The following is a 26,163-nucleotide window of genomic DNA, read 5'->3' as shown; positions in this document are numbered from 1 at the left end:
ATGATTCCACCACAACTGTGTGGTGGGAATCACCGCCCTCACGAGTGAATTACAAACATGTGTTGATTGAAACACGCCCGTAGCTCACCCAGTTCCTCCCCTTCTTCCCGTTGGGTATGTTCTTGTGGGGGTCTGGGGTACACAGCCATCGGTAAAACGACCTACCTTCCTGGAGGGGTAATTTCACTCAAACATTTTCGGATAGAAACTATCATTTTTAGGTTCTAATAATATGGACTATGCTGTGAAGTAAAATGTAATATCTGCATAAAATTTAAGGCTAAAACACAGGCTTCAAGTAAGTTTTACTGTTGCCTGCAGCAAACAGGGCCTGAGCTCACAGACTTACTGGGGGTGCAAAGGGAACATGAGGTATGCAAAGGACTGAAGAACTCGTTTCTGCCCTCTCGGGTTTTCTCCCCCCCTCCCTCCTTCCTTTCCTACCCCCTCCTGGACCCCCTTCCTCCCTCTCTTCCTTCCTTCCTTCCTTTCTTTTTCTTCTTCTTTTTTAATCTATTCATGGCGGACACCTACGGAGACTTTCCATAAAAGTTTCCTCCTCCAAGACAAAATGTAATCTAAATGATGTTCCAGACCATCTTGGAAAACAGGAAGAAGGAATTTTAATACACATTAGAAAGTCATCCCTCAGAAATATCTCTGCCAAAACTTTTATTCTGATAAAAAATGGCTGATATAAAACATATATAAAATGGTTGATATAAAATCTATTCTGATATAAAATGTTAATCTCTGCCTTAATACTTCAGAGGTGTGAAAGCGTGGAATAATGCACACATGGCTGAGCTTTCCGTTCCGTAAGTAAAGAAGGAAGAGCAGACTTGCACAGATGCTCAACGGACACTGGGAAGTGTGGAGTAGAGCATAAAGTTGAGCTCAAAGGGAAATATGATTTTGCAGCAACATGAGCTGCCAAATTTTAAACTGTGCATGCACGTGGCAGGCAGAAGAGCAAAGATGGAGCATGTAGGCCCTGGAAATGAGTTACATACAAAGGGGCGTAGACCTTACTTGGGCCTTCACTGGTTATTAACCAAAACACAGCATGGAAGACATTAGGGGAAGGAAGAGAAAAATGAATTGGGGGAAGTTAGAGGGGGAGACGAGCCACGAGAGATCGTGGACTCCAAGAAACACACTGAGGGTTTCAGAGAGTATGGGGGTGAGGGGATGGGTGAGTCCGGTCGTGGATATCAAGGAGGGCACAGGTGGCATGGAGCACTGGGTGTTCTACACAAACACTGAGTCATGGAACAAGACATCAAAAACTAATGATCTACTGTATGGTGACCAATGTAACATAATCAAAAAATTTTTTAAAAAACAAACAAACACAGGAGCTAAAAGAGCTTCTCATGCAAAGTTTTATAAACTTGATTTAAAAAATAAAATAGCTGGGCGCCTGAGTGGCTCAGTTGGTTGGACGACTGCCTTCGGCTCAGGTCATGATCCTGGAGTCCCGGGATCGAGTCCCACATCGGGCTCCCAGCTCCATGGGGAGTCTGCTTCTCCCTCTGACCTTCTCCTCACTCATGTTCTCTCTCACTGTCTTTCTCTCAAATAAGTAAATAAAACCTTTAAAAAAAAAAATAAATAAATAAATAAAAATAAATTAAAAAAAAAATAAAATAGCTTCTTTCCAGGGACTAAACTTTACTCAGCTTTCATCAGCCAGAAAGGCATACAGTTGGAAGCAGTGCGCCCGGGAAGCTGGGCTTTCCCTGGCCGAGGGTGACAAGTGATAATGGTGCCCAGCGCATGCCACTAATCTGCAGCCTTGCCAGCGATGTCTCATATGTTATCTGCGCAGTTCCAGAACTGTTCCTAAGAGGGACCCGGGTGGGGAGCAGTCATCCTTCAAGTACAGATGGGTCACCAGAGCCCAGAGAGGTGACACAACTTCTCCAAAGCAGCCAGCCTTGTTAGCACTCTGTACCCAGGTCTCTGACTCCTAGAACCTGCTCTTTAACAACCGCCCTCCATCCTGGGGACACACCAGTGCTGTGTGGGGGGGCCGCAGACAGGAAGAGGAGAAGCTATGAAGCAGCTCGATCATTGTCCTTCAGAGCCAGGGGAGTGTCCCCTCCTGCTACGGACCAGTCCTTGTCAACACAGCAGGGTCATCTCTCAGACGGACCACTTGTAAAAATTAATGTCAGACCAGCACAGACGGCACTCAAACACTCACTCTACCAGGTAGCTCGATGTGCTAGAAGGTGACAGGCAAGTGCCTTTGGTCACAAGAGCTGGGGGACACTGAACATGTAACTAAACCTTGGTAAACCCCAGTTTTTCTGATGCCTGAAAGGAGATCTGGGACTAGATAACCTCTGAGATTCAAGTCTGTGTGGATCCACAGCGAGGCACTCCCCAACTAAGAAGCATACACCAAAGAAAGGAAAAATACCAAAAACACATCTCGCACGTTTCCCCTCCCTTCTATGGGAGTCATACCACCTCTGCCACCATAACCTGTACCGTGGGACCATACAGGGGACTGAAGCACTGACCTTACTGGCCAGACCCTTCCCGTCTGCAGCCTCAGTGCACATTTCAGCATAAACGGACCCAAAGGGAATTCCAGAATCCGAGACACACATCAACAGCTTTGGCAATTATTTTAGAATGTCTGGGCAGATGAAGCATTTTCTATATATACGGGACTACTTTTCACTGAAAACTGGACACACCAGGTTCGGTAGAACAGTAAATCTATGTAAGTAGTGTACATCTTCCAGAATATAAATACAGCCCAACTCTGACTACTTTAAGCATTTCTGTTTTGACAGACAGATCTTTTTTCTAATTGCTCTTTATCGTCACAAAGTGTAAAAGTCCGCCGTACCTTGGAAGAGTCTGAACTTTTCATGTATGGCTCGGCGCCGTGAGTGATGCTGCCCTGGAGCACTTTCTCAATTCTAGCCACGAGGAATATATCAGGGTGAGGACACGTGACTGAGAATATCCCCTAGGGAACAAACAATTTTCTTTAGTGGGTCAAAGTCACAGCCACGTTAAACAAAGCTCCTGAACGTTAAACCTGCTAAAGCAGCAAAGAGTGCGGACACAGTACAGCCCCTCAGGGGCACTCGGGGCTTGTCACTAGGTCCTCATCTGACCAAAGAGGCGATTTGGCAGGATGCCTGACGGGCTCGGTTGGTGAAACATCTGTCTTGGGCTCAGGTCATGATCCCAGGGTCCTGGGACCGAGGCCCGCATCAGGCCCCTGCTGCGAGAGGGGGCCTGCTGCTCCCCTTGCTTGTGCTCTCCCCAACCCAATAAAAAAAAAAATTAAATTAAAAAAAGGCAATATGGGGAAGGGCAACTAGCAGAAAGTTTAGAAAAAAAGAAATGACAAGTCAAATGCCATTTCCTGTCCTCTCAGCTCATCATATACGCAGTCCATAAACTCCACCGTCTCGTTCGACCCAGCTGTGCACTGCGGCATCTCGCCATGCATTCACACAGCGCATGCGAGGGAAGTCGCAGCAGGACCACTGCTGGGCGCGAGTCTCCCACCTGCTTCGGATACTGCATGGAGGCTTCATGAAGGATGTCCTGAAGGGTAGGCGAGCTCTGCCTGCCACCGTTCATCACAGCCGGGCACGTGGGGGCCAGCATCTGCCTCACGGAGAAATGGTTCAGGTCCACGTGGAAATCGGCAGAAATCTTTCGGTTGTATTTTATGTCGAACAGGGACAGAGTAACAAAGAAGGGCTCAACCTGAATGAAATAAAACCATCCAGACCATCACTATGGCTCCAACTGTCGGGGGGAAAGAGCGTTGCTATCAAAGAAGAAATTATTCAACCTATTTGTAAGGGTTGCTATAAATCACTGCCAAAGAGAAAGTCTCCATCCCTATCTTTTGTCACAAACATCCCGTCCCTGAGGCTGAACAACCCCCGGCATCCTGACCTAAACACTGCATTTCTCCATCAGGAACTAGGATTTTCGGTCTAGACCGCACTGCAATCGGCACATTGGTGACCTCTGAACAGTTTTGTAAATTATTTTTTAAAAGATTAAACTACAGGGGCACCTGGGTGGCTCAGTGGGTTGAAGCCTCTGCCTTCGGCTTGGGTCATGATCCCAGGATCCTAGGATCAAGCCCCGCATCGGGTTCTCTGCTCAGCGGGAAGCCTGCTTCCCTTCCTCTCTCTCTGCCTGCCTCTCTGCCTACTTGTGATCTCTGTCTGTCAAATAAATAAATAAAAATCTTTAAAAAATAAAAAAAAATTTTTTTAAAAAGGGAAAATTACATTTGTGGTGGGTCCTTCTTCATTTTCTGCAACACAACATTGTAAATTGAAAGATAAATCATTGCACTTGACAAGAATTCTCTTCCCAAACTTCTCTTCAAATGGCTTCACTTCGGGTTCAGCTGATGTGAACTCAAGCTTCTTTAAAAGAAAATGTACAAAAATACATTATGCTCACATTAAAAAAAAAACTCCTAATAAACACATCCAAAGGAAATTCTGTAAAATATGGAAAAGATATATCTCTATATACTCATTTAATCACAACAGTGTTACTGTTTTGTAAGTTTATATAGCTTATAATAATGATTAGATAAATGATGGTATGCCTACTCAATGGGTTATTATACAGAGCTTAGAAATTATGGTTATGAACAACTTCGGTGTCCATCAACAAGTAAACAAACAAAATCTGGTATATTGCCCATACTGTGGATTATTAGCTCTAAAAAGGAAGGAAATTCTGACACATGTTACAATATGGATGGACCTTGAAAAACATCATGCTCAATAATCCAGACACGAAGACTGCAAACAAAAGTGGGAAAAATACAGCAGAACCATCACGCTCTGGGGGCAGCTCTGGAGGTCCTTACCACGCTGGGTTTGGACTTTTGGGGGCACAGCTGTGGCTCGTATGTGCCTTGGACGAGTCAGGAAACACCACTGCCTGCAAGGAATCTGCCATGATGCTTATTATTTTCTGACGGTCATTTTATGGGGTAAATTATATGTTCTTTGTGGACTCGAGGACATCCTGGATAGATCACTCAGTTTTCAACAATCTACTAAATATGAAACCCTCACAGTCGTTGTGGTATGGTGATAAGATTATGGTTGTTTTTTATTTTTCCTTTTCCCCTGTATTTTCTATATTGTTGTTATGTTGCTTATAAATCCAAAGTAAACAAACATGCAAACACATAAATAAATGAAACATATCATCTGTCAAACATTTTCTTTCCCTGGCTTAGTTTTCAAATGTAAACATTAAAAAATAGTTCGTACCTGGGCATCTGGGTCCAAGTAAAAAAGTTTAACTCTGCTTTCACTTTTCAGTTTGATTTCTGCTTCTCTGGTACTCTGAAAACAAGAGAAACAAAAAATAAAAATCACATTAAAAAAAACCCCTCTTTTTACAGAGGTGTTCAAACACATCTGTCCCATCGGGGAGAGCAAGACCACCAGACAACTCCACTCTCATTCTGGAGAATCAACAGCACATCAAGGAACAGGGACAGACTATCAAATGGGCAGCACATGAGAAGACCTGATCCTAGAGGGTCCAAAACAATCAAAGAAAGCGGAAGAGAATAATTAAGCATTACTACCACGAAAGGCTTCATAAAGCAATGGAAGAGGAGACAGTCTCTGAATAAAGGGGTGGCTTTGAAGCACAAAATTTAGGAAAACACAAGAATTTGGGGCTGAATGAAAAGGCTGCACAGCACAGATAGACAAAGAATGGAAATGAGCCTAGATGGCTCATTGGGCCCACCGAAGACTGAGGTATAAGCCCCGAAGGGAAGGGAGTATGTTTTGAATGGTGGGAGAGAGAAACCGGCAGATCTTGAATGACTGCCATCGGTGTCTACGGCAGGCAGGAGGGGGCACCGCTGATCCATTCAATAAAGACTGACTGAGAACCTCTTATGTGTCAGGCACTAGGGACACAAACATGAATGCAACACAGCACCTATCCCCAAGGAATACTAGCGAAGAAGACAGATTATAAACAGGCGATAAGAATGGCAGAGACAGCAGAAGGCACAGTGAGTGCTAACCTGGCCCAGGGGATGGCAGTGACAGAAGAGTTTCCAGAAGAAGGCCCACCTTGAAATCCAAGAACATCTGGCAGGAAAGAAGGGAGTTGTGCGAGGAGGTTCCTGCAGGTACAAAGCTACAGTCCCCCCTGAGCAATGGTTAAGTTGTTTATTACGACTGAATGCTGGGGCATGACGGGAAAGTAAAGAGAAATGAATCTGGGATTTGTAGGTTAGGGACTGTAGACCTTCTTCAGAAACCAAAAAGTCCAAATGCACTATTTTTAAGCAAAGGAATACAATAACCAGATTCTGCATTTTAAAAGAACCCCTTGGGCAGGACTGAGGCAGTGGGTTATAAGGGTTAAGGCCAAGAGGCCCAAATGGGCTCTTGATCACAGCTGCCTCCCCCCACCCCACAGCAGAGCCCACCCATAACAAAGCCTAGTCCTCACGTGGGTAGCCATTAACTGAGATCGGTAAGTCAGGAGGAAGGGGTTTATGGAGGTGACCGAGCACAGAAATGCCTGTGGACAGAGAAATGGCACATAAGCACGAGGCAGGGAGGAAGGCTGAAATTACAGACTCGGAGAACATCAGTCTAGAGGGGGGGACAGAGAAGCCTCAGAGTGGCTGAGATTCCCTGGGGGAGAATATGAAGGGGTTTGCAGACAGAAGCCTCAGGGCCCCGACACTGAAGGGATGGCGTGAAGAGAAGCCGCAGAGGAAGTGGGACAAAGGGAGGCAGAGACAGGAGCTGGAGAAGTGGAATTTGGGAACAGAAAGACATTTCAAAGACATTCACAAGATGGAAGCCACTGCCAACCACATTATTTTTCACGCTCGGTGCCTCTAAATCTGTATCCTGTTCCTATTATCCTCAATCTCCATGGTTAAGTCCACAGATTCAGAATAGGATGCCCTCACTTACCTGTTCTATCCCCACAGACCGACTCACATCTCAGCATGTGATGCGGCAGTGGCTGTCAGTGACAGCCACTAGTGCCTAGTGCCTAGTGCCTAGTGCCTGTGTCCCTAATGCCTGACAGCCACTGCTGCATCAGTGGAGAGGGTGGGGAGGGTAGGGAGGGTGTCCTGTCCTCTCTGCTGGTGGCTGAACTTCATCTATTAACTATATTGCTGGATCTCAGCTCATGAGAAACTGAGCAGCTTCCTAAAATTCTCAGTCATGAAGCTGTCACAAGAGGTTGATTCTCAGCAATGACCCAAACTCTACCACGACCAGATCTAAAAACCAGCTGTCTCTGTCTGGCAAAATGAAAGGACCACCAGAATACCAACTAAGAAACTGTGTCCTAGTTCTAGTTCACTTGTCCCCTAGCTATGTGAACGTGAGCAAGCCGCTTAACCTCTCTGAACTCCACTTCCATTTCTAAGTAAAAATGTTGAATAAGATCAGGGATAGAATCTCTTCGCACAGCAAAGTTTATCTTGATCTTCTCAGCGGGAGCTTTAAGGCTTCTAGAGGTGAGCATTCCTACATTCCCACAAATCGTTCGATATGAGCTGACGCAGGCTCTCTCCACACGGGACAGGACAACTTTTTGACTCCATCTTACCAATCACTGCTCCTAACTTTTCACATCAAAAGAGCCAAACATGTGCGTGCAGAATATACTAGCTGAACCCAAAGAATTTGCTCTACTTTGTATACAATCCATGATGTTTCCTACCAAAAACGTCAGTACTAGGTGCTGCAAGCCACCACTGCCAGTCACACATTCTACTTCTGAATTCCTGCTCGAGTCTTCAACAAAGGCAGATCCTGTGATCTCAGACACTACAACAGAGCGATGGATTCTTAATGCAGATACAGTTCCTAGAGGGTTTCTCAAAGACGCTTGTTGTCACAAGCTGAATGTATCCAAGATCAGAAATGAACACAGCACAGATGACTGCTATGAGGTCCATACAATAGAGAACAACCAGGGATGTAAACATATTAAAAGGAAAAAAAAAACAAAAACTAGCCAAAATAGACTCAAAGCATCCTGATGTTGCCACTAATATCCAAGGGACAGATTCTTCACTAGAGAAGCCATTTAATGAGAAAGAATGGACAATGTCAGATGCAAAATGACCTAAAAGCCTATCATCTACCTTAGATACATTGACAGCTCCACTATATCACTGATTAAAAGCAAACTCAAAGCTCCTTAAAAGTTCCTCCGATTCCTCCGATTCCTCCCAAGGCTTACAACAAATGCATTAAACAGAGGGGAGGCCTGATAAATAGTGTTTGAAGGAATTACCAAGTAAAACATAGGCAGAAAGAAAATGTGGCTTAGGAAAGGCAGGGCTTTGCCCCAGAGCCAGGGAATAACAATTATCTGGAAGGGTCACAATGATAAAAAGCAAATATGTATTGATAAGAGTCAGTATCTCTTGCTAATATTATCCCAAATGCACATGTAAAACTTGTATAACCTTGGGGGGTGAGTCCTAGTATGATCCTTGTTTAGAAAAGGAGACACTGATGGGGCACCTGGATGGCTCAGTAGTTGAGCCTCTGCCTTTGGCTCCAATCGTGGTCTCAGGGTCCTGGGATCGAGCCCCACATCGGGCTCTCTGCTCAGTGAGGAGCCTGCTTCCCCCTCTTTCTCTGCCTGCCTCTCTGCCTACTTGTGATCTCTGTCTGCCAAATAAATAAATAAAATCTTTAAAAAAAAAAAAAAAAAAGAAAGAAAGAAAGAAAAGGAGAAACTGAGCCACAAGGGATAAATACTTTGCTCAAGAATTCAATACAATAGGGGCACCTGGGTGGCTCAGTGGGTTAAGGCCTCTGCCTTCGGCTCAGGTCATGATTCCAGGGTCCTGGGATCGAGCCCTGCATAGGGCTCTCTGCTTGGCAGGGAGCTTGCTTCCCTTCCTCTCTCTCTGCTTGCCTTTCTGCCTACTTGTGATCTCTGTCTGTCAAATAAAGAAATAAAATCTTAAATTTAAAAAAAAAAGAATTCAACACAATTAAAAAAAATTTTTAAAAGATGGAGGAAGAGATCTACAAGCCAATAAAACACCCAAGATTGCCTGTAAACCACAAGAACATCTTTTATCTTTGGCAGATTTGATAGGGACAAATCTGAGAGGGACAACAGCCACAACTTGATCCTGTACTTCTAGCCTCCAGAACTGTGGGACAATAAATTTTTGTTGTGTATGCAAAAAAAGAAAAAAAAAAAAGAACTCAACACAATAAATGGAAGCCTGACTTCTGAGTCTGCGTGGTGTCAACACAGACTCTTCAACTATAAGACAAGGAAAAAGAATAGATAAAGTATATGAACAGTAAGTCAGAGAGGAAGACACACAAACATCTTAAAATCGAAAAATCTCACTATTAAGCAGCAAAACACAAATGAAAGCAGTGAAATACCATTTTCACTCTCCTGGGGAGGACATAGAAAAATGGGAATGTGAACTGTTATAACATTCTGGGAAGCAACCTGGCAATATTTAAAGCATTAAAAACATAATGACCTCTGACCTAGAGATCCCATTCCACAGACCATCCCTACTGAAATAAGAAAACAAGTATTTAAGCTTATGATACGCCGTGTTGTGGGGAGCCTAGGTGGCTCAGTCGCTTAAGTGTCTGACTTCAGCTCAGGTCATGATCTCAGGGTCCTGGGATGGAGTCCCTTGTCAGGTTCCCTGCTCATTGGGGAATCTGCTGGTCTCTCTCCCCTAACCCTGCCCCCTGCTCATGCTCTCTCTCTCAAATAAATACATAAAAGCTTTATTAAAAATATGTCATGTTGTTTATTATGTACTGTTTATAGAGGCTTAAAAAGGAAAATAACCCAAAATGTTCATGAATATGAAGAAGGTAAATAAAGTTCAAAATACCCACATTTAGAATATTATACAGCTATGAAGAGCGAGTAAACTCAACATTTATGGCCCCCAAGGGGCATCTTTACAAGATTTTTAAGTGACAGAACAAGTGTCAGAGTAATGTATATACCATGAGCGTATTTTTTTAAAAAAACTAAAACCACCATATATGTGTGTGTATTTCCATGAGCACTCAGTTTGATGCAACAGGAATTGCTACAGATTAGTATCACTCGTGTTCTCCAGGATGTGGGGATGGACCATGAAGGGAAAGAGTAACTCTATACAACTTTGGATATTTTTACTTATCATAGCCAACGCCTTTATTTTTACTTAAATTTTAGTAAAGATAATAAAATAAACTCCTGTAATGAGTACTTTCGCAATCGAAGGGCCCACAAAATGTAGCTGTAAAAAAATATTACCCCACAGTCTACTTGTTCAGCGCTTCTGGAAGTGACAGAAACCAGCTCTGCTCTTAAAATAATCTGTGGTCAGTCCAATGTTGTGGAGGTAGGAAGAATGAGGAAGAATGGGGCTGGCTTTTCCCCAGACCCTGTCGCTGCCGTCCTGCTCACAACCCATCTAATTACTATGGGTTCAGAAGAAAGGAAAACATGAAGAAAATGGACAATGACAGAGCCGTTTTCTGTGAAAACTGGTACTTGCTCAGAAGTCAAAGAGAATGACTCATCTAAACCAAAGGCTATTCCCCTCACTCCTGTGAACCCTAAGTGTAACCACTAACAGCCCACCCTGACAATGTTTTCTTTCTTGTCTAAGAAGCAGTTATGGGGGCACCTGGGTGGCTTAGTTGGTTAAGCATCCAACTCTTGATCTCAGCTCAGGTCATGATCTCAGGATCATGAGTTCGAGCCCCTTGTCAGACTCTGTACTCAGCGTGGAGTCTTCCTGTCCCTCTCCCTCTGCTCCCTGCCCTCACTTGCACCTCTCTCTTCCTCTCTCTCAAATAAGTAAATAAATAAATAAAATATTTTTTAAAAAGCAGCAGCAGCAGCAATTATGGACCATGCATTCAAGGCGTTTCCAGAAGGACTGCTGTAGGCTCGCACACTCTGTGTCTTAAATTTATCCCTGAGCAAGCAAAACAATTAAAATCCAATGACCATGGCCAGCAGCATCTTATTTTGAAGACAAGTTATCAGAAAAACACTGTGTTAACTATTGGTTCAGTTAAACAGAATGCGTTGGAACAAGAAGACTTAGAAAATTCCTTGGAGGCCAGAATCTATATTTAAAGAGCTGTCAGGATTTGTTTCTAATACTTCCAAGATATCTAACTCCCCACGGCCATTACCTCTTCCTCTGCCTCACAAAGCAATAATAAAGCATCTAGAAAAAGGAGGCCCGGGGTGCCTGGGTGGCTCAGTTAAGCATCAGACCCTTGGTTTCAGCCCCGGTCATGGTCTCAGGGTTGTGAGATGGAGCCCCATGTTGGGCTACACGCTCAGTACAGAATCGGCTTGGAGATTCTCTCCCTCTGGCCCTCCCCTCCAATTGCACTTGCTCTCTCTCTCAAAATAATCTTTTCAAAAAATGAGAAAGGAAAAAAAAAAGAATAAGGAGGCCCAAGAGAGGGAATGCCTCCTGACCTCACGAGCACAACCCCAGCCAACGGCTTTGTGTCATGATCCAAGGACATCGTTGCCTCGATTAGGATACAGGGAAGGAGGCGTCTATTCCAGACGTGGCTTAAAAAAGTCAGAGAAGGTTTCTGCGAAAGTGGCTGGCTGCCTCACCCTCATGCAACCTCAGTGAGACTATGAAGTGGAGAACCAGGACTCCATCCTGTGTTCAGCTGTAAAAGACTGACCTGGAAAGAGAAGTTCACTCACTAAAAAGAAGTTACCAGCTAAGTAAACACGAGCAATTTCGCATTAACAGTAAACAGTGCTCTTCTTTCAGAGCCATGTGGGGAGGCCAAGGTAAGGTGAGTTGCTGTTCTCGGAGTACCAAACAGCACAAAAAGAGAAAAGCTGTGAAGGAAAACAGACAGTGGGAGCACGAGGGTTTTCTTCCAACTTTCCTTAAGAGGTGATATATACATGCCGAAGACAGGTATAAAAAGATAAAGATAAAGATAACCACAGAAAGAAATTACTAGGTAAGTAGCCACTGGGTTTACAACATGATTATATTACCCTTGGCAACATGATTATATTACCCTTGACTTTATAAGAAACCAATTAGCTAACTTTACAGTTTGTGTATTTAATAAAAATGTTGATAAGACTATGTGCTCTGAGATGTGCCTGGGTGGCTCAGTTGGTTAAACAGCTGCCTTCGGCCCAGACCACAATCCCAGGGTCCCAAGCTCCTTGCTCAGCGGACGCCTGCTTCTCCCTCTCCCTCTGCCTGCCACTCCCCCTGCTTGTTCTCTGTCAGATGAATAAATAAAACCTTAAAAAAAAAAAAAAGACTACATGCTCTGATACTACAAATGCTGTTACATTTACAAAGAACATGTATTCGGTTCCATATTAGACAATAGGAGGAAAAGAAAAAGTTTCAGGGCAGATACACTGGATCTTCAATAAGAAAGCAATAAAGATGCTCAGTACCAAATGTACAAGCCACACAAGGGCCAAGAGTACACAACATATTCTGAAAACCTAAGCCCATATCGTCCTTGCCATATGTCAAGGGCCCCTCCATTATATTCCAAAACGAGACCTCAGTTATTTTTGTACTAAAACAACTTCCTGTCACTCATATCCTGTTTGTTCTGTCTGGGTCACAGTGGAAGACAAAAGCCGGGGCAACAGGATGAAAGAAGAGCTGGGCAGAGAGAAGCCCGCCGTTCACTCCCACCGCCAACACGGCCTGCCCGCCGCCACGGCTCGAGTCCTTTCTCCGCAGCTTGCTTCTCATCTCCCGCTGGACCCTTCCCTACCGCTCCACTGCCTCTTCCCAGCGCTGACCTCTTTGCCTCTTCATCCCGATTAAACTGCCCTCCCTTGCACAGGTGCGCACACAGGCTCTCCTTCCCCTCCCTTCCCCCGCCATGTCAACCTCCCATGTCAACCTCGGATTCTGCAACTACGGAACCGTTCCTCCTAAGATCAAGAGGACCTGTTATTAGTCAACTCCCTGCTTCCTTAACAGCCACAAAAGGCCCCCACCCTGAAACACTGGAGAGGGTTATAAATTAGGCTACAATTATCCTTTATGCTGGGGGCACCGTCGGGCCGGGGCTCCCCCAGCTGCCCCCCAACACCACTACCACGCCCACACGAGCATCACGAGCGGGACAGCAGCATGTGGACTGCGTGACAGCATGTCCTCAGTGTCTTTATTCTTTTAATTTCTCCCTTTGAAAAGTTACTTGCTGCCCTTTATCTACCTTCTTAAATAGAAGTTTTTTTTTTTAAAAAAAAACAGTTAAGAGCTAAGGGGGAAAATAACAACAGAGAAGCCCCTTATAATACTTTTTTCGGGCTTTGACCATGACCACAGTGAGAAATACGCTTATATCACAACCCAATACATACACACATACCACATATTTATGTTTTTAAAAGTATTATCTATCACTGGGCTCCCTGGCTGGCTCAGCTGGTAGAGCATTTGACTCTTGATCTTGGGGTTGTAAATCTGAGCCCCCACTGGGCACAGAGATTATATAATTTAAAAAATTTTTGTAATAGTACCTGTCATTATTGAGGGCAGCATAGTTAATGTTTTAAATTCAGTTCTACTCCATTCGTATTTAAAATATCTGGCGCACAGAATGCTGAGCTAAAGAAGCCTGATGCGTACTGTACAACCCACTAATAGGAAGAACTAGAACAGTCACAACTAATCCACAGTGACAGAGGTGAAAGCAATGGGGTAGCAGCTGGGACAGGTGGGCAAAAGCGTCCGCTGAGGTGCCAGAAATGTGCTATGTGTGGGCCTGCGTGGTGGTTATGCAGATGCAGAAATATGAAATCCACTGAGCGATACAACTAGTGCTCCTTGTAAGTTCTGCTTCAATAAAAAAGAAGACTGAAACAAAATAAAATGAGATGGGGGCTGAAACCAATTAAACTGATTTAACCAATGATTCTGTTCTGTGGTTATGCAGTCTGAAAATAGTCCCAAATACATATGTAGGTATGTTATCTCTATATTCTCTCATATATACTTTAAAAACTTTCCTAGGTCCTAGGACTGAGAAATACTGAATTATTATGCTGACCAGGCCCAGGTAGGCAGTGAGAGAAGAAAGGAGGGCACAACTCCTGTATGTCTTCACGGGGAAAAGAAAAGTATAGATTTTTAATCAACACTAGTCTTCTCCTAGGTGTCCCCTGTGTTCAACCAGTAAGTGTAGGAAGTTACTTCTCGAATTCTGGATTGCAGTGCACATGTCGGTGACTTCATAAAACAAGTCCTAACACTTTGAGAAATTATGAGCCCCCAAACATCCAGAAACAAAAAAGCAAATCTCCATGCAAAATATGACACACAGAAGTTCACAGCACAAAAACACATACACACAGGCCAAAACCCTTCCCAGCTGAGTAGGAGGTTACAATGGTGGTGCTAAAATTAGCTTTAATAGGCAGGTGCTAAAAAGATACTGCGGTAACAGTCAAGTCTTGAAGAAAAACAATACTCTCAAGTCCTAGCCAGGGAGGGAGATTTTACATTTTAGAATAGCCATGTTGTCTTAAAGTAAAGGTCAATGCTGAATGCGAGTCTATTTATAATCGTATATAGATAAACCACGCTTTCTATTACAGTGTTTAAGATGAGGGTGTGTAGGGTCTCTGTTTCACTGTAGTTGCAAAGAAAAAGAATAGAATGGCAGTAACAGAGCAAGAATATAAATGGCCAGAGAAAACAAAGATATTTCTCTCATTTAAAAGAGAATCATTCATAGATAAGTATCAGGAGACAAATACAAGGATATTCATTGTAGCATTGTTCGTAATAGAAAAAACTGGAAGAGAACAGCTAAAATGAAATGCTTACATGGCGCAAGAAAAGGGATGAACTAGTCTATAACCAGTTTTGATGGATCTCAAACACAAGGCTGAATCAGAAAGCACGTGCACAATCACGTTAGCATTCATATGACATTTTTAAACACATGAAACACAACCATATGTATCATTATGAAAGGTACATGAGTAAAGATAAAGCAATAAAACTGAAGCAATCCCAGAAAATTCACAATAGTGACTGTCAACAGTTGAGGTCGCAGGGGAGGAAGAATGGTGTTTAAAAAAACTTCAAGCACAACTGTTGTTTTAATTCTTTTAAAAAATATGGAAGCTAAAAGGACAATAGATTAACAGCATTGAATCTGGGTCGTGGGAATACAGACGGTTGTTTTGATCTTCTTTGTGCTTTTCGTTAACTTTCACATTTCTCAAAATTATTAAAAACAGATAATAACTTGTTTTTTCATTCAGAGTGACCCAGGAGCAATTTATAAAACTCAAACTCACTAAAGCCTCTTTGGTTTAGTGGCAAGACTGCCACAGACCATCCTCTTTGGAAGTGTGTCTATGGACTTGAGAATGGGGAGCACATGTGTGAACACAGTGATTACCAGCTTAACATGGGAACCTCTGGAGCACCTGGGTGGCTCAGTCAGTTAAGGGTCTGACTCTTAGTTTCAGCTCAGACCATGATCTCAGAGTCGTGGAATCAAGCCCAGCATTAGGCTCCTTGCTCAGTGCGGAGTCTACTTGAGATCTACAGACTCCCCCTCACACTCTGCTCCCCCAACCCCTCCCTACTTTCTCTCTCTAAAATAAATAAATAGGGGCACCTGGGTGGCTTAGTTGGTTAAGCGTCTGACTCTTGATTTGGTTCAGGTCATGATCTCAGTGTCATGAGATTGAGCCCGACGTCAGGTTCCTTGCTCAGCACAGAGTCCGCTTGAGATCCTCTCCCTCGGCCCCTTCCCCACCCTCCCCACACTCTCTAAAATAAATAAATGGGGCACCTGGGTGGCTCAGTGGGTTAAGCCGCTGCCTTCGGCTCAGGTCATGATCTCAGGGTCCTGGGATCGAGTCCCACATCGGGCTCTCTGCTCAGCAGAGGGCCTGCTTCCCTTCCTCTCTCTCTGCCTGCCTCTCTGCCTACTTGTGATCTCTCTCTCTGTCAAATAAATAAATAAATAAAAATCTTTAAAATAAATAAATGAATAAAATCTTTTAAAAACAAAACACAGAAACCTTTATCGGTGCATTTTTGTTATTTCTTCAATACCTGTGATTTGGTATTAAATATTATGGAGGGGCAGGAATAAGGAATAATAAAAAGAGAATAATTTATAAGGCACTTTCTGGAAAACAGACTAAAATTTGACTCAGGTCGGTATTTAACCTCACTTCATATTCAGCTCAGAAAATAGAAAAGCACAACATCTTTTTAATGACTTACTACAATGTAACTGTTGACCATTTCAACAGATTCTATCCTGGACAGACTCAGGAAATGAGAAATATTTCAATACCAATCTACAAAGAGCAGAAGAAGCAGATGATATTACCTTGGCAAGTTCAGGCAGGTAGCTATCTAAACCAGAACCAGAACCTTCCAATTTGCTTTGTTCATCATCTGAAATTGCAAAACAAATGATTTGAGTCACTTGTAATTGAATGTATTTTATTTAAAGCAGGAAGTCAAAGGCCACTTCTCCTTTGCACCCTTGAACACGGCAGTTTTCAACTCTGGGTGCCAATTAAAAACACCTCAGAGCTTTTTAAAAAAATACTGATGCCCAGGATTGAGAGTCAAACATTTAATAACTGATAGAGTATGGACACTGTCTAAAAAGAACAAAGCTCCAGCCCACATGGCCACATCCATCAGAGCCACTCAAAGTCAGGCCTGCCCAGGTCCCACCCCAGGCCAACTGAGTCAGGGTCTCTGGTGGGACAAAGGAAACAGAATTTGTTTGATGTTTCTAGGAATTTCTAAGGTACAGCCAGGGTTAAGAATCACGTGTCTAAGGGCTTAAAATAAAACATGAATTGTCAAGAACATAGCCAGGTTTTTCCCACCACATTGCCCATTTTAATTCTGTCTTTAAAATTCTAAAGGATTAAGATTAACGGTAATAGAAATAACTATACTTAGTATTTTAAGTGCTGACTCTATGCCAGGAACTCAAGATACATAATCTTATTAAATCCTCCCATCAACCAGCAAGTTCCATTTGATTCCCATTTCACAGATGGGTAAAACCAAGGTCTCAGCTTGCCCAAGGTCTCAGAGCCAAAAAACACTACTGCTGAGATTTGAACGCCCATCTTCCATTCTGCCCCCTCAAAGCCATGGTTCTTCCCATTACATGATTTCCTGGTAAAAATGTTGTCAGGGCTGTAAATTCCAATGTAATAAAACCCTCACTGACAAGCCCTCTGCAGATCTCCCATCTGTCCCAGTGCTCACTTACCTGTGCAGTATGTCTACTTCTGTGTCCTCTGACAAAATTAAAGACACCAACTTTGTTGGTGAGAAAGTGGATCTACGTACCTTCATGAGAGTCTCCATTTCGCTTTTCTTGCATTGCAGCTTCAAAGTTGAGCTGGAGAATCTTGTTTAGAATTGTGATCCATTCCTCCATTTCTGCTTCACTGTCTGCTGCCAAAAGGTAACTGCTTTTGTCCTGCATCTTGAGCTCAAAAGCAAACCGCCTGACTTTGTTGTTCTGAAATTGAAAAGGAGTAAAAGAGACACATTTTAAGAGAAGGGGAATGGCCTTAAAATTTTTTCTCTTTATTATTGACTGGCGGGTGCTGCCTCATTGGCATGTGGGGCAAGCCCCTTCCCTGCAAACCCCATCACCATCTATACCTTCCCTGCTTTTACTGTCTCCATAATTTTATTTTCCCATATGACACATTATGCATTTTACATATTTATTTGTTGTGTCTCCTCAAATGGAACAAGAGCTCCTTAGGACGGAGATTTCTTTTGTTCAAGGCTACAGCTGTGTTTCTGGAACACTGTCTGGCACACAACAGGCTCTTGAAAAAATATTTATTGAATGAGTGAAATTTCACTGAAAATTTTCAACTCCTCCAGCTCCCTTTTTTAAAAAAAATTTTGATGAAATAGTGTGTCGTATCATATTTTTAAAAGTGAACCACAATTAAAAAAAAAAAAAAAACCATTATCTATCGATATACTTGACTTCCTTTTCTAGAACTTTCCCATTATTTTTGAGTCACCAAAGGTATTTGGATACCATGTCTACAGCCTTCCCTCTTGCCTCCAGTTTTTATATGTATAAAATGCCCAGCTCCAAATACAAAAACAGAAGCCACATGCTTTAAATGATGAGAATGCACGTGCCTCATGTCAGGGTTTCTCAACCTTGGCACTACTGATGTTCAGGGCCGGTAATTCTTTGCTGTGGGAGCTGCCCTATGCACTGCAGGATGTTTAGCAGCACCCCTGGCCTTACCCACTACATTCCAGAAGCATAATCCCAGTTGTGAAGATCAAAACATGTCTCCAGATAGTAAAAAACCTCCCCTGGTGAGCAAAACCACACACACACACACACACACACACACACCCCACACACACACCTCACCAAGGGACAGCACTAGACAGAAGCTCAGCCCAGGACTGAGATTAGGTCCTTGCATGCACAAACCGAGGACAACCTGTAGGGGGCAGAGCAGCCCAGGCCCACTAGATGCTGGCGGGTTAGCGGCAGTCCCCTAGGGCTGCTCAGCATAGGTGGCAGGGATAAGCTGACCCTCCCCAAGGCGGGCTGTGTTCTTTGGAAGTGTACTTCTCAGACACACACAGCATGACACCACGCCAGGCAAGGTCAAATTCCCTCGCACAGCCTGCCCACTGTGGGCGCCTCCCTTCATGTCAGGGCCAGAATCAGACAGGAGTCAAACGCCTGGCTGTGAAATGGGTTTTCTGTTCCACTCACAGCCATGAAAATAAGTTAAAAGTCAGGGAGACGTCAGGTCTTGGTCTGCACTGTTTCTCTTTATCAGCCTCAGCATCCTGATCTGAAAATAAGTCTAATCAACTTCAAGGTTTGAAAATGCTTTTGAGGCCTTAAGATTCTACACTGGGATTTTGTTCAGGAAAATTCCAGTTTATGCATTTCTTTGAACCCACAGCATTCATCAGCTACTTTTTTAAAATTACGGTGTCCAAATACAATTTAAACACACACACACTAACTGTTGGCACTTAGCTTACAAACAAATCTGGATAAAAACAAATTACTTAACATTTTTGAAGCCTTGGTTACAATTCATTAAACACTTAACACCATTGGCCACGTCTACAAAAAGCCTATAAAGAAAGCGATGTCCCCTGAAGTCAGAAGCTCAGGTTACAAAGGCCATGGCAGGACAGAGTGACAGCCCAGGGATGCCAGACGCATGTCGCCTAACCACTGTGACACAGGTGACCAAACTCTTAATAGATTTAGGTTTGTTTTAAACTTCTTTTAAAAGTCAATGCCAGAAGATTTAATTGAAAAGTAACTTAAAAGGTCTCTCAACTCAAGAATACAAATGAAACTCCTACTTGAAAATCCCACACAAGTTAATTCACCGTCATTGACAATTCACTCCGGTACCGCCTACTTTACACTGTGAATAAACTATTTTGATGCAATCTGGTTTCTACCAAAGTTGCTTTCAGCTGGGGGGGGGGGGGGGTCCACCCACGTGCCAGTGAGCAGTTGACGCAAAGGTAATTTTCAGTGAACGTTGTTATCTGGTGCGATCACCTTGATCTAAGGCCCCAAAACACCTTCATGGATTCCATTATTTGGAGGGGGGTATCTCCTGAGTAGTGTTTTGGGTTTTTTGTTTTTAAACTGGTTTCCAATAATTTAAAATACCAAGGTTTAAGTAAAATTTTATATTTCTGGATTTCGTGGGGCAAAAAAATAAAAAAAAACCCAGATCACTTGGCAACCTTGAGCTGGTAGTTCTGTCCAGCAGCATCAGCCACAGCTGAAAGGGACAGGCCCCACAAGACGGGGCTATTTGTGGTCCTGTTTGTCATGGTTCTCAGCATTCCCTCTTACTCTACACTCAGGCCTCTCCTTTTACTTAATTTTCCTGCTTGGCTCCTGTAGACATCTGAGTCTGGACCCCTAACTTCTGTTGCTGGGCTGATGACATAACAGGATCTGGATTTATTCTCCCATCGTTAACTACTAGAAAACAGAGCAGAATCGATGAAAACAACTGTCTTCAGATATCTGACAACAGGTAGGGCACGCGGGGGATCCCTGATGGACGGGAAGTAAATGAGGCGAGCCCAAGCAGCACCTCAGCGTTCCACTAGAGGCGGTATCCGTGTTGCAGCCCAGGAAGGGGAACCTGGAAGAGGCCTGCAGTCTCCCCGAGTTAATGAGACTGACCAGAGTTCAAAAAGACCAAGATACAGGACACAGTTTCCAGAATGAGAGCTCACCCGCAGTTTGTAGCACGTAAGACAAAAGAAACCCCAATTTAGTAGCAAACAGAGGCACACATTCCTCACGTGTACATTTTCTATTTGCACGTTATGCCTTAACAAAAAAAAGTTTACCAAAAAAATCAAAATGAAACAAACTAACCTAAATTTCAGGTCCTTCGTGGTAAAGAGAAGATGGAGAAGAACAGGGATTAAGAATAGCTTCAGACCCCCAAAGGAACATGAGCACCCATAAGATAATGGAGTGTCTTCAAATTCTAAGGTGAATTTCACCTTGGATTTCCACCTTTCAATCAAATATGAACGCAAAACCAAAAATATTTGCAGGTAAGTTAACGCTCAAGATATCAGCAACTCAGACGTGATTTCTCCGGAGCTACTCGGAGGATGTGTGCCTCCAAAACAAGAAAGTCAAAAAAGACTGAAGAGGACACGGGATTTCGAAAACAGGCAATCCAATGCAGGGACGAAGGCAGAGAGTGTTCAGAATGACGGCTCTCCAGAGGCCAAGAAAGCAATCAGTCTAAATTAGAGCAGGAGGGAGGCCTGTGGGAGCTAAAATGCCACCTTCCATCACAAAATGTCCACAACTGTGGAATAAAAACCAGCAGACGTGCCTCATCCCGCATTAAGGAGGCACAGCCCCAGGAAGAAGAGCAAAAAAGGTGAAAGTGATCATTTCAGGGGGGTGAGGAGTGGGTGGGGCAGAGGTATGGTAGGCAGGAACGTGCCTATCCATATTGCCTTTTCGCACTGACTGTTTGACCCAGAGGAATGTATTACTGGGCTAAAAATGCAATTTAATCTTACACATGTGAGTACATACACAAGCACACACACCAGAGAGTCAAACCAGACAGCTGTGTCTCCAACCTCAATCACACTGGCCCCACAAAACCACCTTTCTTATAGAACCGAGCTTCGGGCCAATGTCATCAGCCAACATTGAGTCATTTTTAGGACAAATTCTCTGATAATGGTGACTGCTTCTATTGTGAGGAGTTGTCAAGGAGATTGTTCATTAATCGCACAGAGCCCTCTGTCTAAGGGCCCCCATGAGAAATGTCTGAATGATCTTCATTCTGGGATGGCTCGGACAGCTTCTGACTAATTGGACTGTTTGCAACCGTGTGCACTGTGCTGAGCGGGTCTCCCAGGGAGAAAACACAGAGGCCAGTTTGCCACCCACCCACAGCAGGTGTCAAGTCTCTTTAACACCTTTGCTTTTTTTTCTTAGCTAATTCCTCTCATCTCCTCCCTACTCCCCTTCCTGCTTTCAAACCTACTTCAAATTCACAGGACCCTGTGTTTCATGGATCCTTGTACACTCCTGCCTTAGATCTTCCTGGAAAGTGGCCGGGGAGCAGGTGGAGGGGTGGGCAGATTGGGAAAATGGCAGCTTGCTTTCAAAGACAATTCGGTTAGGTATAGAAGGACCTACATCAAACTGGTAACAGCAGCTCTGCGAGAAGTAGAGGGACTAGGATGGAGAGGAACCTTCAGTTTATCTGCACAGTCTGATATTTTTTATGAGTACATTATAATAGGAGTGCATTATGCATGATCACAAATAATTTTAAGAATGATTCTACAATTGGAGCGCCTGAGTGGCTCAGTTAGTTAAGTGTCTGCCTTTTGGCTCAAGTAGTGATCTCAGGGTCCTGGGATTCAGCCCCGCATCGGGTTCCTTGCTCATGCTCACTCACTCACACTCTCTCTCTCTCATAAATAAATAAAATCTTTAAAAAAAAAAAAAAAAAAAAGAATAAGCCTGCAACTGCATTAGTGCGGTAGTAACAAAAATATCTAATACTGGCTGAATTCTTACCATGTGCCAGTACTGTTCTAAGCTCTTTCAGGCAGAGGCAGAGAGGGAAGCTGGCTCCCCGCCAAGCAAGGAGCCCGATGTGGGACTCGATCCCAGGACCCTGGGATCATGACCCAAGCCGAAGGCAGTGGCTTAACCAACTGAGCCACCCAAGCGTCCCCTTTTTTCTTAAAACTCTTTATGTACAGGGGCGCCTGGGTGGCTCAGTGGTTTAGGCTGCTGCCTTCGGCTTGGGTCATGATCTCGGGGTCCTGGGATCGAGCCCCGCATCGGGCTCTCTGCTCCGCAGAAGCCTGCTTCCCTCTCTCTCTCTCTCTCTGCCTGCCTCTCTGCCTACTTGTGATCTCTGTCTGTCAAATAAATAAATAAAATCTTTAAAAAAAAAAAAAAACTCTTTATGTACATTAATTAATCCTCTCAGTAACCGTATTTGACAATTATCCGTGTTTAACAAATGAGGAAACTGAGGCATAGAGAGGATCAATGATGTCTCCGAGATGACACAGCCGATAAGTGGTAGAGCAGGGATCTGCCCGCAGTCTTATCTCAAAGCCAGTGTTTTGTGGCCACCCGCTATTGGTACTATGACCGTAGTGGTAAAAGTCACCAATGAGAGGCTAAGAACTGTTCTGGCTATTTCCGAATTAATTCATCCAGACCTCTCAACGTACCCTATTAAGGAAACACAATCATTATGCACATTTTACATACGAAGAAACTTTTGGTAACAGCCTGTCCCAGGTCACACAGCTGCAAAGAGGCTGAGCCACGTCTGAAACACAGGAACTGGCACGCCAGGGCGGTAGGCCCACTACAACAGAACCCAGCCGGCCTTCTGTGCCAGCTTCCATCATGATGAAAAACAAGTCCTTACTCACCTGACAGGGAGCTATTTTATTCCCACCCCAAACACTGCCACTCTTGGAAGCGTGTGCTTAACTCTGTGCCTTCACAGATGGCACTCTTGACAGATAAGAAAACTCCAGGACGGAACCCTAATCACAGTTACCTGAATCACGCCCATACAGGAATCCAGAAATATCGATCCTTTGGGTTCTTTGGAGATCTTTTCATCTTTATAAAAATTCAAATTGTAGGATCCATCACCAAGTTGAAGCAGGTGGAAAAACCGTCTTTTAAATGACTGAGAGCAGAACACACACACAGAGCTATTGTTCCAAAATGAAAAGAATCCCAATGTCTATCGATAACCCACAGCTGCATACATACGTAAAAACCACTTCTGTTCTCTCCAAAACCAACCCAATTCTGGCCAGCACCCCAGGTAATGGTGAGTTAAGACTCTCCATCACATTTAATAATTTAAGTACATTTAAATTCTGAGGCAGTGGTTCACTTAACATGCATGGGTCATTTTTCTCACCCACAGAATTTGATATTTTTACATAACCACCCAAAAGCAGTGCAGTGAGTTCCAATTTGGGATGCAGCACAGAAGGATGGAAACTTTCTCAGCTCCCCAGGGTCTCTTGCTCACACAGAACAGGAACTTTTCTCTGCCTCGTGACACTGAATGCTTTTCCAGCCTCAGGATCGCCACGGTCAGCAGTTCCCGTGAACTCTTTTTCATCTCCCTGCTCATCCTCCCTTCCATTACTTCTCCCTCTTTATTATTTATCCTGGTCTTTCTCTGGTCCTACTTCTCTCCTGAGTGGCTTTTTATACCACTTTTGCACTTCTCTTCACAACCCCCTTCGAATCTAACAGTCTTCCCTTCCTCAAGTTTTGCCTTTCTGACTTTGTCACAGTAGACCTCTCCAAAGGGCTTAGGGTTAGCCCCTGGGTGACAGGCCTGGAGGAGCCCTGCAACACCCTCGGTGTGCACCCATGGAAGAAAGCCCATGTTGGTGACTGCACCCTCCCACCAGCCCAATCATGGTCTCATCACGCGGGTGGGCGGAGGGGGCAGCAGAGAGGTGGGGGGAGATGGGACGGTACCAACGGGGCTTGAGCACCAGGAAGGCATCTTACTAAGCAGCCAGTGTCACTGTTGTCAGGAAGAACAGCATACCCATTCATTTTGAGCTTTATTCCCAAGACCTATAGCAGAAAGGGCTTAATGAGCAGGGAGTGCGGGGGGACGGCCGCCTTACCCTCATGGTCACGCTTATCGCACTGTTCATGTTGCCTTTGTACAACCAGCCGTGCTTGGTGATCCCGCCCTTCTGAGAGCCAAGAGAGGCAGCATCCTAGGAGAGAAGGCAAACCACAGTCAAGCTCCTACTACTACTAATCCTACTTGCTGCTGAGTCTGGTCAACAGGAAAATCATTCCATCCGTGCCAGGCTGCCCCACCCAGCCCTTTCCCTGGAGTCACCACCTGCTACAAGTCACCTTAGAGTCCACTTGGCAGTCAGAGAGAGGGAAAAGTCTAAATTCCTGAAAAAGCTGTAGCCCATTAAAAGGCAAAGCTAGCTCCAATCCAAATTTTTAAGTATTTAATGAGCCACAGAAAGTACATACCATACTTGACCGCTCAGGTTGTAAGGTCTCGCCTGGTTTCAGGAAAAATGTTTTCAAATTATACTCCCCTATAATTGGAGGACAAAAGCAAATTCCTGGACAACTTCCCAGAGGCTCAGTTCGGGGGAAGGTGAATGAAGAAAGAAAGGAAACAGGAGGCAACAGAGAGAAAGAAGGGATGAAAGAAAGGGCGAGGACAACAGCACGGAAGGAAAGCCCGACCGAGGCACAGAGCCAACGGGGAGGAGGGGTCAGAAAAGGGACACAGCTAGAAACAAAGAGACTCTCTGCTACAGGTTGACTCGAGCTGTGGGCTCTGGTGTAGGGAGGCGAGCGTGGGGTCGCTGGGTGCTGCTGAAAATATGTAAGGCATTCACGTGTACATCAGACAGACAGACAGATGACATGTGTACACACACACACAGTGTGGCCAATCTGCTGCACGCCGACTCAGGGCCCTCCACACTCTCCTCATGAGGTTCCCTTGCAGTCTCCTTGCCCCTCGAGGACAGAGGCCGCTGGACACTTCAGTGCGGTCAGTGGGAAGAGAGGGCCACACAGAGTCACGTTACCTGGCTCATATCTCCGAAGACTAGTCTCTAAGAATCATCTTTAATTGCTGTAATCAAGTAGACAATTGCAGAAAGACCCATCTTAGGTTTTGTTTTAGACCATCTCAATATTCGTATTGGTGGTTTAATGTTCTTATTATTAGCAATAAGAGAAATAACTTACCTGTCCAGGATTTTACTGTTTGTTGTGTGCCTTTACATGCATTATTTCAATTGGTTCAAGTTTTTTTTTTTTTTTTTTAAACTACTAATCAGCATCAAGTTTGGGTTTTTTTTTTTTTTTTTTTTTTAGCATCTTTTCATTTTGGATGACTACTTACTCTTCCGAGAATTATTTTGTGAGTGGTTTCTAAAATAATTTGCTACCATGGATGCTTTAACATTCTTGAGTGGCTGGTGTTATGGTTTAGCTGATAATCAATGAATCAATCAATCAATAAGGACATACCCCTACCCAACTCACAATGAGGCATCTAATAGGGAGAATGAGAAATAGATAAACAGGTTGAATCAACTTTTTAGTAGGTCTCTTGTTCAGTCATCTTAATGCTCAGTTCTCTTTATGCACTTTTCCAAGAGCAGGGGGAGTGGGCTTGTTTAAAGAAAAGACAGAAAAAGCAAAGCTTCTTGGTACCATATACTTCACTCAAAGCCATTACTGAGGAAAGAGCCATTTAAAGTCTACTGGTTTGTTTCAAGATATTCTGTTGAAAAACAAGTTAAACTTAAGGTCTAAGTAATCTTGATATTTTTTAACAATGTAGCCAAATCTTATCCAGGCCTTTGAAAATGATCTCAGAACAAATAAACAAGACAAGAAGAACTTGTACCACTAAACAGTCAAGTTGAAAGGGAAACTTTATTTCAATCAATCCAACAATACATTTAAAAAAAATTCTTCCTCTGTTTTAAGAAACAGTTCAACTCCTCTTTTGGCTAAATGC

At 43.8% G+C, this 26,163-nt stretch overlaps 1 protein-coding gene across 20 annotated transcripts in view; it reads right to left on the bottom strand.

Annotated features, from left to right (window-relative positions):
* The window catches only part of DOCK9 (dedicator of cytokinesis 9), a 276,616-nt gene that overhangs the window by 99,516 nt on the left and 150,937 nt on the right, over positions 1-26,163 (bottom strand). For all 20 annotated transcript variants that reach the window (XM_059144086.1, XM_059144093.1, XM_059144098.1 and 17 more), the window contains exons 6-13: positions 24,278-24,373; positions 23,173-23,307; positions 17,402-17,576; positions 16,413-16,480; positions 5,292-5,366; positions 4,284-4,424; positions 3,541-3,744; positions 2,867-2,989 (exon numbers count right to left, since the gene is read on the bottom strand). In XM_059144086.1, the coding sequence (XP_059000069.1) occupies positions 2,867-2,989; positions 3,541-3,744; positions 4,284-4,424; positions 5,292-5,366; positions 16,413-16,480; positions 17,402-17,576; positions 23,173-23,307; positions 24,278-24,373 (1,017 nt within the window). The remainder of the gene's footprint in view (positions 1-2,866; positions 2,990-3,540; positions 3,745-4,283; positions 4,425-5,291; positions 5,367-16,412; positions 16,481-17,401; positions 17,577-23,172; positions 23,308-24,277; positions 24,374-26,163) is intronic.

Source organism: Mustela lutreola, chromosome 13 (assembly GCF_030435805.1).
Source record: "Mustela lutreola isolate mMusLut2 chromosome 13, mMusLut2.pri, whole genome shotgun sequence".
Taxonomy (NCBI): Eukaryota; Metazoa; Chordata; class Mammalia; order Carnivora; family Mustelidae; genus Mustela; species Mustela lutreola.
This window is presented reverse-complemented; position numbering and strand designations above follow the sequence as displayed.